The sequence below is a fragment of the Oncorhynchus mykiss genome, chromosome 2 (assembly GCF_057628025.1).
Source record: "Oncorhynchus mykiss isolate SJ-2025 chromosome 2, ASM5762802v1, whole genome shotgun sequence".
NCBI lineage: Eukaryota > Metazoa > Chordata > Actinopteri > Salmoniformes > Salmonidae > Oncorhynchus > Oncorhynchus mykiss.
Window position 1 is genome coordinate 65,897,071 of NC_143023.1, and position 17,625 is coordinate 65,914,695.

A 17,625-nucleotide genomic window follows, 5' to 3' on the forward strand; every position below is an offset into this window, starting at 1 on the left:
CTGGAACATTGTTATGAGGAGGGAGTTCTTATGTCTTTTGATCAGCTGAAACAGAAATACCACTTGCCTAACAGGGACTTCTTTAGCTACCTACAGCTATGAAACTTTATTAGGGTGACTCAAGGGACAATGGAACCTACCTAAGATGTCCCCTATTGAACAACTCTGCCACGCAGACCAACCGCTTTTCAAGACCATTTCCCATGTTTACGATGCTCTAACTTCAGGACTAACACTGACTGAGCTAGAGAAACCCCGACTTAGATGGGAAAAAGATCTGGGTATTGATCTTGATGAGGGTCTATGAAGTGGCCTATGCAGGGATGGTGTTACATCCACATTGAACTCCAGATACAGACTGATCCAGTTTAATTTCCTCCATCAGCTCTATATCACCCCATCTAGACTGCACAAGTTCAACCCTGATATCTCCTCCCTATGTTTTAGATGGGGCTCAGATGAAGGAATATTCCTCCATTACACTTGGCAGTGTTCAAAACTACACGGTTTCTGGCGATACCATATCCTCAATTCACGGGGTTGCATTCCCTTTAGACCCGGAGGTCTGTCTACTGGGTAACTTTACTAACACCAATCTTAGGCAAAGCCATACTATAAAGCTAATAGAAATTTTGCTAGCGATTGCCAAGAAATGTATTGCCTTGAAATGGAAATCGGATTCCTCCCTGCAAGTTGCAATGTGGCTATCAGAAGTTAATAGTTGTATCCCTTTGGAGAAAATCACTTACTGCTTGAGGAATAAGTGAGACATTTTACAGAACTTGGCAACCTTTTATTGACTATATGGAGAATCTCCCCCCACATCACATTGATTTAATCCTTATATAATATTTCACACCTAATGTATAATATGTAGCTTACAGCAGGTAAGCTGTATGATATAATAATGATCCAATGTCTCATTATTATTTTACTCTTTATTATGACTTATTTATTGCATGTTGGTATATATAATATTATTTTTTATTTTTTTACTCTCGTCTGTTACTTTGTCCTATTGTTGTCTAATATTTTTTCACTTTTGTTTTGAATGTTCTTAATTGGAACATTTTCCAAGATGATTGACGAGAAAAGTATGGTCCAACCCATCGGGTATCTCACTGCACCCTCATATGCCATGTCTTGAAACATGCAGACAGACGGATTCAAAGTGCATTTACGTTGTGATAATTCTGACAGACAACTTTCTAACATAAAACCTTTGGACTTTAGAACACTCATTGTTAGTTTTATACTTAAGACATGACTCTGCCGTTGTGCTGTAGAATTTGTGAATTGTGTCTCTTTCTATACATTAGTTTATGCTGGATTAAGCTGATTTTTTTCGTTGACTGTCATTTCATTAGTTGTGTTCCAACATTCCCTCCATCTTGTGCCATCAGTTCTTTTTGAGTCTTGGTTCCAAAAGCTTATATTTTTTTCCGAAGAGATTGTCAGTTGGATAGGCTCCGCAAGGTTTTGTATAGCTTACTGATCATTTGAATATCCTTTTCTAAATCAAATAAGATTGCTCTGAGGTCCAAAATATATTAAAATCAACATTTTGTGATATAAAAGTGATATAAAACTTCTAAGTTGCATGTATAAATATCTACATTGGTTTGTTATTGTGTTTCCAAATAATCTGCAGGACAAAATTAAGTAAAAAATAAAAAGTAATCCCAATGCTGTGTGTCTGACTACTGTGAGATTCCTGTGGGAATAGAGTCCTCTACTCTGTCGGACAGTAGGACCCAGAGCTGCAGACAGACCTAGGCAGAGCTGGGAGGTGCCAGTCAGGGAGCTCCACACCCTGAAGGGAGGTAGAAGTTTCACTGCATTCCTGTCCTGCAACTCCGACTCACCCATCTGCAAGGACATATCCGTAGTGTGTGTGTGTTTGTGGCTCTGTTCAGGACCCCTGAACAGGCCCCCACCTTGATTTCAGGACCACATTGTGTGTGTATATTAGTTTGTGTTAAAACGTCACGTCGGAGGGGGTGTGGGCCAGACATCCGCATACGCCTATTGACCTAAACCTCAGCACATTGTCAGGTACTGTACAGCCCCTCATTCACTCGTTCTTTCCTTACCCACTCCCTTCTCGTTCATTTTTCTTGGCCTTGATGTTACATGTTGTATCTCTGTATACAGAGGCAAGAGGAAGTTGCTGGTCTGTTCAAATACTGCTAGTCTGATTAATCAGGCTGTCATACAAAATTGGTATATTCAGCCTGAAACTAATGCCTGAAAAATTTTGTAAATGTTTCTTACAAGCCAGAATGTTGAAAAAAAATGTTTACATTTAAACTTACTCTACCGGTTGTCTGTGCAATTTGTCCTTCAGCTGCTTGAAACTTGAGACAAAATATCCACAGGAAAGTATTGTTTACCCAACTTTTTAGAGCAGGTAGGCACTGAGGTAAAGTTGGTTTTATATTGTACACTGAGGATACAAAACATTAAGAACCTGCTCTTTCCATGACAGCTTTCACCTGGATTCACCTGGTCAGTCTATGATCCCTTATTGATATCACTTGTTAAATCCACTTCAAATCAGTGTAGATGAAGGGGAGGAGACAGGTTAAAGAAGGATTTTTTTAAGCCTTCAGACAATTGAGACATGGATTGTGCATGTTCACAATGGAGTATGTGTGCCATTCAGAGGGTGAATGGGAAAGACAGAAGATTGAAGTGCCTTTGACTGGTGTATGGTAGTAGGTGCCAGGTGCACCGGTTTGTGTCAAGAACTGCAACCCCGCTGGGTTTTTCACACTCAACAGTTTCCTGTGTGTATCAAGAAGGATCCACCACCCAAAGGACATCCAGCCAACTTGACACAACTGTGGGAAGCATTGGAGTCAACACAGGAGTCCATGTCTTGTACGAATTGAGGCTGTTCTGAAGGCAAAAGTAGGGGTGGGGGTGGTGGGGGGGGTGGGGTGCAACGCAATATTAGGAAAGTGTTCCTGATGTTTGGTATACTCACTACGTAAAAACAAAACACACCACAATTCAAGTGTTATACACCTTCACAAAGAAAGTCAACATTATTTTGATAAGACAGGTCTTTATAAACGTTTCAAAAATGTGTACATTTTATTTCAAAAGAACAGAATATCATACTTTAAGTTGTATTATGTTAGTAGTCTGTGCTTATTAGCCTATGGCTATGCTGCCGCAAGTGCTCAAACGCATTGAGTAGCGGCTGTAATATTCTACCAAAAAAGTGATATTTTAAAAATGCCTTAATTTTTGTTTTACCCCCTTTTCGTGGTATCCAATTGTTAGTAGTTACTATCTTGTCTCATCGCGGCAACCGAAACACAACCCAACCAAGCCGCACTGCTTCTTAACACAGCATGCATCCAACCCGGAAGCCAGCCGCACCAATGTGTCGAAGTAAACACCGTGCACCTGGCGACCTGGTTAGCGTGCACTGCGCCCCGGCCCGCCACAGGAGTCGCTTGAGATGAGACAAGGATATCCCTACCTGCCAAGCGAGGGCTTGGACGACGCTAGGCCAATTGTGTGTCGCCCCATGGACCTCCCGGTCACAGCCGGCTGTGACAGAGCCTGGGCTCGAACCCAGAGTCTCTGGTGGCACAGCAGAGCCCTAGACACTGCGCCACCCGGGAGGCCCCATGCCTTAATTTTAAGTTGGTTGGCAAATGTATGTTTTAGAAACCGTTGAACACGCTCTTTCCGATATGTTATGACATAAAAACGCCTTACCTGCATGAAGGATGATTTCTAAAAGTTTATTTTTGGTATAACTCGCTCCCTTCTTTGTCAATTACCCATGCTGCGCTGCAGTCTCTTCTTTCACTAGGCAATTAACCTAGCGTAGCAGGCTTAAAAGAAATGGCTGAAACTAGATCCTCTACATACTGGTCTTGACAACAACAAGAGGTTCTTTTGTGCACTGTTTAACCAATCCAGTAAATGTAGAGGAGGAGTTAAGACGGAGTGTCGCCTTAACATCTTAACATCCAAAAGCGTAAACTCTTTCCAGTTGTTGGGGACTCGGCAGAGGCTACAAGGCAATTGATAATATTGTCACCCATCAGACTACTGTCAATTTAATCTTGTCTTTAGGCTACATCTGTTATTATATGCCTTTGTAGGAAATTAGTTGATATAGGTTTGATGTTGTTTCTATGGGCCATTGGTGAAGGAAAGGCAGGCGGGAAAAAATAACCTCCTCGTAAAACCAGTGGCTGCAGCTGCTGAATACCCAGACGGTGAGGGGGAGGGTCATGGTGGTGGTTGGAGTTGTCAACAAAGCAGCATGACAGAAATATGATGCCAAGTTTTCGAACTACCAGTAGTTTCTCGGAGAAGATATATAAAGCGATCTGTGCATTTGAACAAGAGCATAAATACACCTATTTCACTAAAAAAACATGACCACTCCTGCACATGCTGCCACTGTTTTCAACAGATTCGATTATACCGTTCACAACGAGCAGGCAGCTCATAAATGTATAAGTGCACTAGGGAGAACGCAACAAGCATGCTTATGCAATAACTGAAAATACATGATCAAACAATGTCAAAGCATGATGCCCTAGCCAGTTAACTTTCGTTCTGAAATAACTTCATAAACTCAGCAAAAAAAAGAAACGTCCTCTCACTGACAATTGTGTTTATTTTCAGCAAATTTAACATGTAAATATTTGTATGAACATAAGATTCAACAACTGAGACATAAACTGAACAAGTTCCACAGACATGTGACTAACAGAAATGGACAAATGTGTCCTTGAACAAAGGGGGGGGGGGGGGGGGGGCATTGTCATGGGGAGGAGGATGTCTTCCCTGTAAAGCACAGTGTTGAAATTACCTGCAATGACAACAAGCTCACTCCAATGATGCTGTGACACACCTCCCCAGACCATGACGGATCCTCCACCTCCAAATAGTTCCCGCTCCAGAGTACAGGCCTCGATGTAACGTTCATTCCTTTGACAATAAACGCGAATCCGACCATCACCCCTGGTGAGACAAAACCGTGACTCGTCAGTGAAGAGCACTTTTTGCAAGTCCTGTCTGGTCCAGCAACGGTGGGTTTGTGCCCAAAGTTGACGTTGTTGCCAGTGATGTCTGGTGAGGACCTGCCTTACAACACGCCTACAAGCCCTCAGTCCAGCCTCTCTCAGCCTATTGTGGACAGTCTGAGCACTGATGGAGGGATTGTGCGTTCCTGGTGTAACTCGGGCAGTTGTTGTTGCCATCCTGTACCTGTCCCACAGGTGTGATGTTCGGATGTATCGATCCTGTGCAGGTGTTGTTACACGTGGTCTGCCACTGCGAGGACGATCAGCTGTCCGTCCTGTCTCCCTGTAGGGCTGTCTTAGGCGTCTCAATGTAGGGACATAGCAATTTATTGCCCTGGCCACATTGCGGTCCTCATGCCTCCTTGTAGCATGCCTAAGGCACGTTCACGCAGATGAGCAGGGACCCTGGGCATCTTTCTTTTGGTGCTTTTCCAGTCAGTAGAAAGGCCTTTTTAGTGTCCTAAGTTTTCATAACTGTGACCTTAATTGCCTACCGTCTAAGCTGTTAGTTTCTTAGGTGCATGTTCATTAATTAGGTGCATGTTCATTAATTGTTTATGGTTCATTGAACATGCATGGGAAACATGTTTAAACCCTTCACAAAAATACAATCACCAGTGGGGCAACTAATGGGTGGGCCACCACTGCCTAAAACAGCTTATAACAAACTGTTTGTGATATCAAAATTCAAACAATGACTGTGTGAATAGACTTACAGTGCCATAGAAAGTCTGGACTTTGCAGAAGTATTCACCTTTGTTTAGGTAAACCTAAATTATTTCAGAAGTAAAATGTGGCTTAACAAATCACATAATTCCTTATTTGGACTCTGAAATAGAGGTTGACATGTTTTTTGAAGGACTACCCCTTCCTCTGTCCCCCATGCATACAATATATTTAAAGTCCCTCAGTCAAGTGTTGAATTTCAAGCACAGATTCAAATAAAGACCAGGGAGATTTTTGAAAGCCTGGGGAGTGATTGGTATACAGGATAAAATAATAAATCATACATTGAATGCATCTTCAAGCATGGTCAAGTAAAAAAATTATACTGTGGCTGATGTATTAAAGCACTCACACATATCAAAGGTGCAGTCATCCTTCTGAACTGACCTGCAGGACAGGAAGGAAACTACTGAGCGATGTCACCAAGCCATTGGTGATTTAAAACAGCTACAGAGTTCAATGGCTGTGATGGGAGAAAACCGAGGATGGCCAAAACAACATTGTAGTTACTCCACAATAATGAACTAAATGACAGAGAGAAAATAACAAAAATATACAATAAAAATATTCCAAAACATGCATGTGTACCAACACTGACAGTATTTTGTATAAATCATTGACAGAAAGACAATTAAATCCATTAGAATCCCACTTTGTAACACAATAAAATGTGATGAAATCCAAGGGGGGTGTAGACATTCTATAGGCACTGTACATTTATAACCAACTTTCATTCTGTCAAGTGAAACTATATCTGCAAAATTATGGTTACAAATAATTTTCCAAATCTATTTACTACAATATAGTTTTTACTTTTGTTTCGCAATTTTAAATGTCTATGCTACAGAAGAATTTTAGGGCCAAGTGAAAAGAAAAAAACAGCGATAGGTGGTGATATCTGGATTATTATTTTTTGCATTATAGTACTTCAAAAAGTGGCAATATTTTGAGAATAAAGTAACAATACTTCAGGAATAAACTCGACATTTCGAGAAAAAAGCCTCAGTTATGTTTCAAGATTAATGTAGAGATTTGGATAAGTGTCTCCCTGACTCCGTGTTGCTGTGTGTTTGATGGCCTGATGAAACTACTGTATACTTTAGAATTGGCTTTAGTAAGAAGGAAATCCTTGCTATTTTAGCATATAATAACCATATTATTATAAGTATTAGGACCTGGAAAAGGTTGTGCCACAGATTATTTTCAGAATGAGGAACCGTGGTTACATACATAGGTAGATACGGCAGGTTGTGTGTGTATGCAGGTGAGTGGGCGGTAAAAAAAAAAAAACGGGCAAAACAAACAGCTACCAATCTAGTGAACTAATACACTCGTTCAAACATGTGTCACTGCGCATTCACGCGCATCATTATATATATATTTTTAATGCGCATCAATCTAATAACTGTCAATTTCAGATTATATGTATACACTCTAAAGGCCATGGTGCGTTGTGAGCACAAACAAACAAAAACGTTATTTGCACTTTAACTGAATTTGGGGTTGAGTCCCTGTCAATCTGCCCTCCGAATTCGCTATAAAGTTTTGCTGCGTAGCCGAAGCGAACACCTTGCAAAAATCTGTGCATAATGGGAACTATTAACGACCTTATCCATGGTGCTTTATTGGCAGAAGTATTTCCCCCTTATGGCAACTATTCTTCTAACGACTATAGGCGAGTAGGTAATGTTAGCACACCCAATAAAACAAATTATCTTGGCATCCTGGAGATCGGGGGCTATGCGTGTGTATGTCCCATGTCAAACTGCTCTCCAAATTCGCTACAACGCCGCTATTTTTCACTCATTACAAATTGAGTGCCCCAACCTGTAGGCTAGTCGTATGTAAATGATGTAAATGATAGGGCTATCCAACGGTTTCGGGGGGAATGAACAACGAAGCACGGATTTTACGCAAGTGTCTGTGGGTGGTGTAACTCAAGGACGACTCTTGCATGCACCAACCAGCTAATCTGAGGCACTGTTTGAATATATTCATGGATGCATTCTCCCTTTCTCGAAATAATCATTGATCTAAATATCAGCCTATTAGATCAATTATGATAACTTGGTTGGTAGCCTAGCATAATATCTCCTTTCACTATTCAATTTCAATTCAATGGGCTATAGTGGCATGGGAAACGTGTTAACATTGCCAAAGCAAGTGAAGTAGATAATATACAAAGTGAAACAAACTATCCATCTATCAGTCTTCAAGGATGGGAGGAATGAAGGATGTATAGGTTATCCCAAAACAGGGGCATAGTCTCCGTTGTAGGCTATTTGTTTAAGTTATTAAGCTAACTTAGGCTACCACTAGTTCACCTTAGACAGAGGCTAGTGGCTAGACCTGTTAGCTAATTTTACGTTACATTATTATAACCTGTCTCAGACGGGGCTTTGCCCCTCTGGCAAGGTCCATGACATGGTTTTGGGGGCAGCCCTTGATCCCGAAAGGACTCGCAATCCTTCTCCACAGTCCGTGACCTACATTGACAAGATAATAAGCATAGGCCTATGAGGCTACAGCATTGGAAGTGTAGCCTATATAAAACACCATGTTATGCACACATTTGTAAGTTTACCAAAAGTATGTCAAAATGAAAGGTTATGTAGTGTATGTGGAGACTTGCTAATCAAACATCTCATTCCAAAATCATGGGCATTAATATGTAGTTAGTTCCCCCTTTGTTGCTATAACATCCTCCACTCTTCTGGGAAGGCTTTCCACTAGATGTTGGAACATTGCTGCAGGACTTGCTTCCATTCAGCCATAGAGCATTATTGGAAGTCGGGCACTGATGTTGGGCGATTAAACCTGGTTCACAGTGGGCGTTCCAATTCATCCCAAAGGTGTTCGATGGGGCTGAGGTCATGACTCTGTGCAGGCCTGTCAAGTTCTTGCACACCAATCTCGGCAAACCATTTCTGTATGAACCTCAGTTTGTGCATGGGGGCATTGTCATGCTGAAACAGCAAAGGGCCTTCCCCAAACTGTTGTCACAAAGTTGGGAACACAGAATCGTCTAGAATGTCATTGTATACTCTAGTGTTAAGATTTCCCTTCACTGGAACTAAGGGGCCTAGCCCAAACCATGAAAAAAACTATTTTTGTCTATGGAGATTGCATGGCTTGGTGCTCAATTTTATTTACCTGTCAGCAACGGATGTGGCAGAAATAACCTAATCCACTATTTTGAAGGGGTGTCTACATACTTTTGTGTATATAGTGTATCTCACCCGGAGAAAGCATCAGCGCGAGCGAAACGACATCCCTCTGTCTCTGTAGCCCATCTTTTTGATACTGTCTGGTCAAAAAGAGTATGGCATTGTTGCCCATATGCAAGGAAAGCCAGCGAGCATTTGGCCTAAGTATAAAATAATAGCCAATCAGTGTTGAGCTAAACTGAGTAAGCTCAACTTTAAATGGTCCTTGTGTACAAAAAAAAATGTCAAGGGAGGCCAGTTTGGATTTGACTTCACAATCAACACATCAAAACATATGACAACATTTTTTTTGTTTGATTATTGCATCTTGTTCCATTGTACTCCGGTGGCTAAAATTAGCCATTGGTGGAGATAGGGATTTGGACTTGTGATTTTACTTAATTCCTTGTACCGGCCAGTGATTATAATGGCGATTCTGAGCCAACCATAAATTCATACATTGTGCCCCTGGCCTGAGAGGATGGAAGTTCAATATGTAGCTAGATGTACAGTCGTGGCCAAAGGTTTTGAGAATGACACAAGTATGAATTTCCACTTCAGTGTCTTTAGATATTTTTGTCAGATGTTACTATGGAATACTGAAGTATAAATACAAGCATTTCATAAGTGTCAAAGGCTTTTATTGACAATTACATGAAGTTGATGCAAAGAGTCAATATTTGCAGTGTTGACACTTCTTTTTCAAGACCTCTGCAATCCGCCCTGGCATGCTGTCAATTAACTTCTGGGCCACATCCTGACTGATGGCAGCCCATTCTTGCATTATCAATGCTTGGAGTTTGTGGGTTTTTGTTTGTCCACCCGCCTCTTGAGGATTGACCACAAGTTCTCAAAGGTCTGGGGAGTTTCCTGGCCATGGACCCAAAATATCGATGTTTTGTTCCCTGAGCCACTTAGTTATCACTTTTGCCTTATGGCAAGGTGCTCCATCATGCATCCATCATGAAAATGCATTGTTCGTCACCATACTGTTCCTGGATGGTTCGGAGAAGTTGCTCTCGGGGGATGTGTTGGTACCATTCTTTATTCATGGCTGTGATCTTAGGCAAAATTGTGAGTGAGCCCACTCCCTTGGCTGAGAAGCAACACCACACATGAATGGTCTCAGGATGCTTTACTGTTGGCATGACACAGGACTGATGGTAGAGCTCACCTTGTCTTCTCCGGACAAGCTTCTTTCCAAATGCCCCAAACAATCAGAAAGGGGATTCAGAGAAAATTACTTTACCCCAGTCCTCAGCAGTCCAATCCCTGTACCTTTTGGAGAATATCAGTCTGTCCCTGATTTTTTTCCTGGAGAGAAGTGGCTTCTTTGCTGCCCTTCTTGACACCAGGCCATCCTCAAAAAGTATTTGCCTCACTGTGCATGCAGATGCACTCACACCTGCCTGCTGCCATTCCTGAGCAAGCTCTGTACTCTGTACTCTGCACCAATCCCACAGGTGAATCAACTTTAGGAGACGATCCTGGCGCTTGCTGGATTTTCTTGGGCGCCCTGAAGCCTTCTTCACAACAATTGAACCGCTCTCCTTGACGTTCTTGATGATCCGATAAATGGTCGATTTAGGTGCAATCTTACTGGCAGCAATATCCTTGCCTGTGAAGCCCTTTTTGTGCAAAGCAATGATGACGGCACGTGTTTCCTTACAGGTAACCATGGTTGACAGAGGAAGAACAATGATTCCAAGCAACACCCCCCTTTTGAAGCTTCCAGTCTGTTATTTGAACTCAATCAGCATGACAGAATGATCTCCAGCCTTGTCCTCATCAACACTCACACCTGTGTTAACGAGAGAATCACTGACATGATGTCAGCTGGTCCTTTTGTGGCAGGGCTGAAATGCAGTGGAAAAGTTTTTGGGGGATTCAGTTCATTTGCATGGCAAAGAGGGACTTTTCAATTAATTGTAATTCAGCTGATCACTCTTCATAACATTCTAGAGTATATGCAAATTGCCATCATACAAAATGAGGCAGCAGACTTTGTGAAAATTAATATTTGTGTCATTCTCAAAACGTTTGGCCACGACTGTAGTAGGCTAACGTTAACAAGCTGGCTCATCTTTGCCAATGAAAGGAAGTTAGGCTAGCGAGCAAGCTTTTTAGCCAGGTAGCCTAGGACAACAAACACTAAAAGCATGTACCGTATGACAGCCATAGACTGTTTCGTGAAATGAAAGAAAGGAGAATGACATTGGCGTTTCTCTACAAGTAGGGTGAGTCAACATGTTTTTTCTACTTGCACACACACAGAGCAAAAACAGAACCATGGACAGCCACATCATGCAGTGCATTCGGAAAGTATTCAGACCTCGGCAGTTTTTCCACATTTTGTTACATTACAGCCTTATTCTAAAATCGATTAAATCATTGTTTTCCCTCAATCTAAATACAATAGCCCATAACGACAAAGCGAAAACAGGCTCCGGTTGGGAGTATATACTGTTGCTGATTGAATGAGAGGGGTAGGGTACTTAACATTTATATTTAACTAGGCAAGTCAGTTAAGAACAAATTATTATTTATAATGACGGCCTACACCGGCCAACGCTGGGCCAATTGAGTGCCGCCCTATGGGACTCCCAATCACGTCCGGATGTGATACAGCCTGGATTCGAACCAAGGACTGTAGTGACACCTCTTGCACTGAGATGCAGTGCCTTTAGACCGCTGCGCCACTCGGGAGGCCATGAAAGTCATACTTAGGGGAAGGGTAACGTGTTTCACCCTCCCAGAATCCCAAAAGGCCTCCTTTCTGGTTCGACCCGATTCACAATAGGTACACTGGCATCAACGAGTGCGTAGCACACTAAACAATAGAGAATATCGGCAGGCAGTGCTATCAGGTGAAATTGTTGGAAATTAACTATAGAGAGGTACTTAGCTTGGGAAGGTTCATGCGTTCACCCTCCCAATTCCCATAAATTGAAACTGGTTGGTCTGCTCCAGCAACAGCATGTGTTCTCAGTGTGCTACTTCTGGTGTTCACCTTAAATAAAGAACAGGTGCAAGCAACTCCCAGGTCCAGATCAGTGACGCATCAATTAATTACTCCCGTGATAAACAGGGGGAAGGAGGTCGCAGTAGCTAGGATCAAAGCTTTCCAGCAGGTCTCCTATGTGAGCCAGTGAAAATAGCTAAAGGAGTGAGTAGAGATAGTAGTGGATGTCCCACAGTCTGCCATGCAGGAGAAGGATCCCGACACACTAACAGCGAAAGTGCACTTTGTTGCGTTTATGGCGCAAGTGGTAAATTGCACTAGGAAAAACTCATTTTAGCTAGACATCATCGTGAAGGCGGCAAATAGATTTCTGGATCTCCAGGACTTTACAGGCGAAATGTTACAGGAAGTACTGAACAAAGAGGTTCCCCCCCACACAGTAGTAGTGTGAATTTGGTTAGTGTTTTTGTTAATCGACAACATATTATGTTTTGAGGGGATTTTGCACTATCCTGTACAGTAGGTGGCGGCAATACACCTTATGAGTGTTGTCTGCCAATTAACCTGGAAGAAAAATGGGCCAAAGAGATACGCACCATATACAGTGGGGCAAAAAATTTAATTAATACAGGTAACGAGTGGAGGACAGAGGAGCCTCTTAAAGAAGAAGTTACAGGTCTGTGAGAGCCAGAAATCTTGCTTGTTTGTAGGTGACCAAATACTTATTTTCCACCATAATTTGCAAATAAATTCATAAAAAATCCTACAATGTGATTTTCTGGATTTTTTTTGTTCTCATTTTGTCTGTCATAGTTGAAGTGTACCTATGATGAAAATTACAGGCCTCTCTCATCTTTTTAAGTGGGATAACTTGCACAATTGGTGGCTGACTAAATACTTTTTTGCCCCACTGTATTTGTCTGGGTGAAACCGATACCAGGTGAATTAGGTTCTGGGCATATAATGCAATGTTTGGGGTCAGCTTCTAATAGATACAGTCACCTCCGTGACATCACCTTTCATCACCAAAGCCATGTTAGCATTTACTGCTCATGTTGCTAAATAATCCACACCTTTCGTAAGTGCCAATGATATAAATGAGTAATTCACACACCATATTAAGTTCATAAACATTGACTGTAATATCTTTGCTGTGCAACAACAGCTTTCTTCCTGGTCTGTCAGCATGCTCCTTTCTAGTCATCTTACTCCCTTCACCTGAATTGCAATTACAATAACATGAATACAAATGTGCCTTTTCAGTCCAATGTAGTTAATTAATGTAACACTCATGTGTACATGTACAAGCCTATTCTTTATCAGCTAAAGTATACCAATACAACTTTTTTCAGTTGCCATCAATAAACATTCAGGGAACTAGATAAAAAGTGTTCAATAGTCAGTAGCAAGTCTTTTAAAAAATATAACTAGCAAATATAGTTTTTCCTATCTAAACTCATTAGCTAGCTACATTGATGAACTAGGCTGATGGTGAGAGTTAGCTCTCCCCCAGCAGTTTCAACCTAGCTAGCTAGCTAGCTCATCCAACAGGCTTAGTTAAGATGCAGTGAAACAGAGACCAGACCAGACATCCTGATCATAATCCTATTGTGTTTAAGATGGCTAGCTACCTAATGGCCTTTTTATAATCTTTATAGATAATATAAATATTTTTGTTTCCCCCTCACATCTACAGCTGCCTAATTTAGCATGCCAGTTGATAGTAGAGCACCTAGGATGAATGTAATGTGTGACATTAGTAGCGATATCAAATATTTTTTGCTAATTGGTCTGTGGCCAGGAGACAATGGATAATTAAGTATGATTAAATCTGTAGGAATAATTTATCATATCAGAAAAACAATAGACTAAACTGGAATTACTGAGTCTACCATTACAGATATCCACTGGCAAACCTATCTAAATACTCATTGGTAGGAAGAAGTTTTGTTGTTGGGTACTATATTTATTGAATATTATATAAATACTGTACATTAAAATGGCCAATTTAGGTGCAATCTATTAGTTTAATTTCTCAGATTAAATTATATTTAATCCAAATAATGTTGCAGGAATGCTTATCTTATCGGTTTCTAAACTACAGAAACCATTTCAGAACAATCTGAGATGGTGGGTGTCAAAACCCTCTTTCTTGTGCCTTTTTGAGGTGGAACGACCCTTGTAAATGTGTGGATTACAGAGTGTAAAACAGATACAGTAAAACTCCTTGTCCTCCTCACACTGCCTCTCCACAGGGACGTGATGACGTCGATGGGTGATAAAGGCTCTATCCAGACACAGACTAAGGTCCTGTCCCAGGACTCATGGACGCAGGTCAGCTGTCCCTGCTGTGTGTCTAAGCAGGTGGAGCCCCTGGTCCTCATCCAGCTGTCAGACAACGTCCAGCCTGTCACCAAGAGGTGGCTCATCTCCCTGATTGAAACTTCAAAGAGACACGGAGGTGAGAGGTCATGTTGGGTTATCAGCAGAGGTCTGACTGGTCCTGCTGAGTGCTATTAACACATCTGATTCAATTGATTCCCCTGGGCTTGATGATTAGCTTATTGAATCAAGAGTTTAAAAGTAGTGTACCCTCATCCAGGGAATGCTTTATGCATGTGGGTTAAGCCTGACAAAGACTTTTGACTTAAAGTGTTGCACAATACAACTGCGGGGGAATATATCAGTGCACGGGTATCTTAGTTCATTAGCTAAATTAGCTGTGTCATTAAGTACTGGACTGAAACAAAAGCATATACACCCTCTAAAATCACTGCAGTAGAGGCAGAAGTATTGAAGTTGACCCTCTCCTCCTCACTGGACTAGGAGCCGCTTTGCTGGCCCACCCTGGAGAGGATGAGTGTGGGGATGTGGTCGTGGTGTCTGCTCCTCGCTGTACATTCCTCAAAGCCACGGAGGACCTGGGTCTGTGTAAGAAATACCACAATGAAGACATGGTTGCTTTCTCCTACCACGACAGAGACAACTTCAGCAATGTTGGTAAGAATGTTGGTAATGGTGGGGGAAAAGTAGAGGGAGATTAACAGTATCAGCAGTTAATAACAAGTAATTGAACTTGTTGTGTAGATCTTCAGTACCCAATACACCTTCTGTGGGAATAGATACACACACATTCACTGTTGTGAGAGTGCGGGAGTGTGGTAAGAGTGTGGTAATATAGCCCAAATTACACACACATATTATATATACATAAACTATATAAGTACCAGTCAAAAGTTTGGACACACCTACTGTTATGGTGAGTGAATGAGGACCCAAAAGCGAACTAACTTAAACAGAGCTTCTTTAATAACCAAACATAGGTAGGCTCAGATAGACCGGCAGATTCCGACAGGACAGGACAAGGTTACAGCAAACATGACGATAGTCTGGCTCAGGCATGAAACTCAACAAACAAGAATCCGACAAGGACAGGAACAGAAACAGAGAGAGATATAGGGACCTAATCAGAGGGAAAAAGGGAACAGGTGGGAAACGGGGTGAATGGGTAGTCAGAGGAGACAAGGAACAGCTGGGGGAAAGCGGGGGAGAAAAGGTAACCTAACAACGACCAGCAGAGGGAGACAGGGTGAAGGGAAAGGACAGAGACAAGACACAACATGACAGTACATGACAGTACCCCCCCACTCACCGAGCGCCTCCTGGCGCACTCGAGGAGGAAACCTGGCGGCAACGGAGGAAATCCTCGATCAGCGCACGGTCCAGCACGTCCCGAGAGGGAACCCAACTCCAACTCCAATTCTACGGACCCTGTAGATGGGTGCGCCCTCGACAAGGATGGGGGGGGGGGGGGAAGACGAGCGGGGGCGCGAAGGACGGGCTTGATGCAGGAGACATGGAAGACCGGGTGGACGCGACGAAGGTATCGCGGAAGAAGAAGTCGAACTGCGACAGGATTAATGACCCGAGAAATACGGAACGGACCAATGAACCGCGGGGTCAACTTGCGAGAAGCCGTCTTAAGGGGAAGGTTCTGAGTGGAGAGCCAAACTCTCTGACCGCGACAATATCTAGGACTCTTAGTTCTACGCTTATTAGCAGCCCTCACAGTCTGCGTCCTATAACGGCAAAGTGCAGACCTGACCCTCTTCCAGGTGCGCTCGCAACGTTGGACAAAAGCCTGAGTGGAGGGGACGCTGGACTCGGCGAACTGAGATGAGAACAGCGGAGGCTGGTACCCGAGGCTACTCTGAAAAGGAGATAGCCCGGTCGCAGACGAAGGAAGCGAGTTGTGGGCGTATTCTGCCCAGGGGAGCTGTTCTGACCAAGACGCAGGGTTACGAAAAGAAAGACTGCGTAAGATGCGACCAATAGTCTGATTGGCCCGTTCTGCTTGACCGTTAGACTGGGGGTGAAAGCCGGAAGAGAGACTGACGGAAGCCCCAATCAAACGGCAAAACTCCCTCCAAAATTGAGACGTGAATTGCGACAAGACACAACATGACAGTACATGACACCTACTCATTCAAGGTTTTTCTTTATTTTTTACTATTTTCTCCATTGTAGAATAATAGTGAATACATTACAACTATGAAATAACACGTGTAGTAACCAAAAAAAGTGTTAAACAAATACAAATATATTTTATTTTTCACATTCTTCAAATTTTCCACCCTTTGCCTTGATGACAGCTTTGCACACTCTTGGCATGCTCTCAACCAGCTTCACCTGGAATGCTTTTCCAACAATCTTGAAGGAGTTCCCACATATGCGGAGCACTTGTTGGCTGCTTTTCCTTCACTCTGCAGTCCAACTCATCCCAAATCATCTCAATTTGGTTGAGATCGGGTGATTGTGGAGACCAGGTCATCTGATGCAGCACTCCATCACTCTCCTTCTTTGTGAAATAGCCCTTACACAGTCTGGAGGTGTGTTGGGACATTTTCCCTTTAAAAACAAATTATAGTCCCACTAAGCGCAGACCATATGGTGTATCACTGCAGAATTCTGTGGTAGCCATGCTGGTTAAGTGTGCCTTGAATCCTAAATAAATCACAGACAGTGTCATCAGCAAAGCACCCCCACACCATCACACCTCTTCCATGCTTCATGGTAGAAACCACACATGTAGAGATCATCCGTTCACTTACTCTGCGTCTCACAAAGACATGGCGGTTGGAACTAAAAATCTAAAATCTGGACTCATCAGAACAAAGGACAGATTTACACCAGTCTAATGTCCATTGCTCGTGTTTCTTGGTCCAAGCAAGTCTCTTCTTCTTATTGGTGACCTTTAGTACATAGTGGTTTCTTTGCAGCAATTCGACCATGATGGCCTGATTCACACAGTCTCCTCTGAACTGTTGATGTTGAGACGTGTGTGTTACTTGAAATCTGTGAAGCATTTATTTAGGCTGACATTTCTGAGGCTGGTAACTCTAATGAACAGCAGAGGTAACTCTGGGTCTTCCTTTCCTGTGGCGGTCCTCATGAGAGCCAGTTTCATCAGCGCTTGATGGTTTTTCCGACTGCACTTGAAGAAACTTTCAAAGTTCTTAATTTTCCGTATTGACTGACCTTCATGTCTTAAAGTAATGGGCTGTCGTTTCTCTTTGCTTATTTGAGCTGTTCTTGCCATAATATGGCCTTGGTCCTTTACCAAATAGGTTGATTTTCTGTATACCACCCCTACCTTGTCACAACACAGCTG

The 17,625-nt window shown here is 42.4% G+C and overlaps 1 protein-coding gene across 4 annotated transcripts in view; it reads left to right on the forward strand.

Annotated features, from left to right (window-relative positions):
• Positions 1-1,764: 1,764 nt before the first annotated feature.
• Positions 1,765-17,625, forward strand: part of LOC110494008 (anoctamin-10) — a 53,774-nt gene continuing 37,913 nt past the window's right edge. For all 4 annotated transcript variants that reach the window (XM_036953407.2, XM_036953395.2, XM_090205187.1 and 1 more), the window contains exons 1-3: positions 1,765-2,055; positions 14,210-14,415; positions 14,781-14,954. In XM_036953407.2, coding sequence (XP_036809302.2) covers positions 14,217-14,415; positions 14,781-14,954 — 373 coding nt within the window. In that variant the 5' untranslated portion in view covers positions 1,765-2,055; positions 14,210-14,216. The remainder of the gene's footprint in view (positions 2,056-14,209; positions 14,416-14,780; positions 14,955-17,625) is intronic.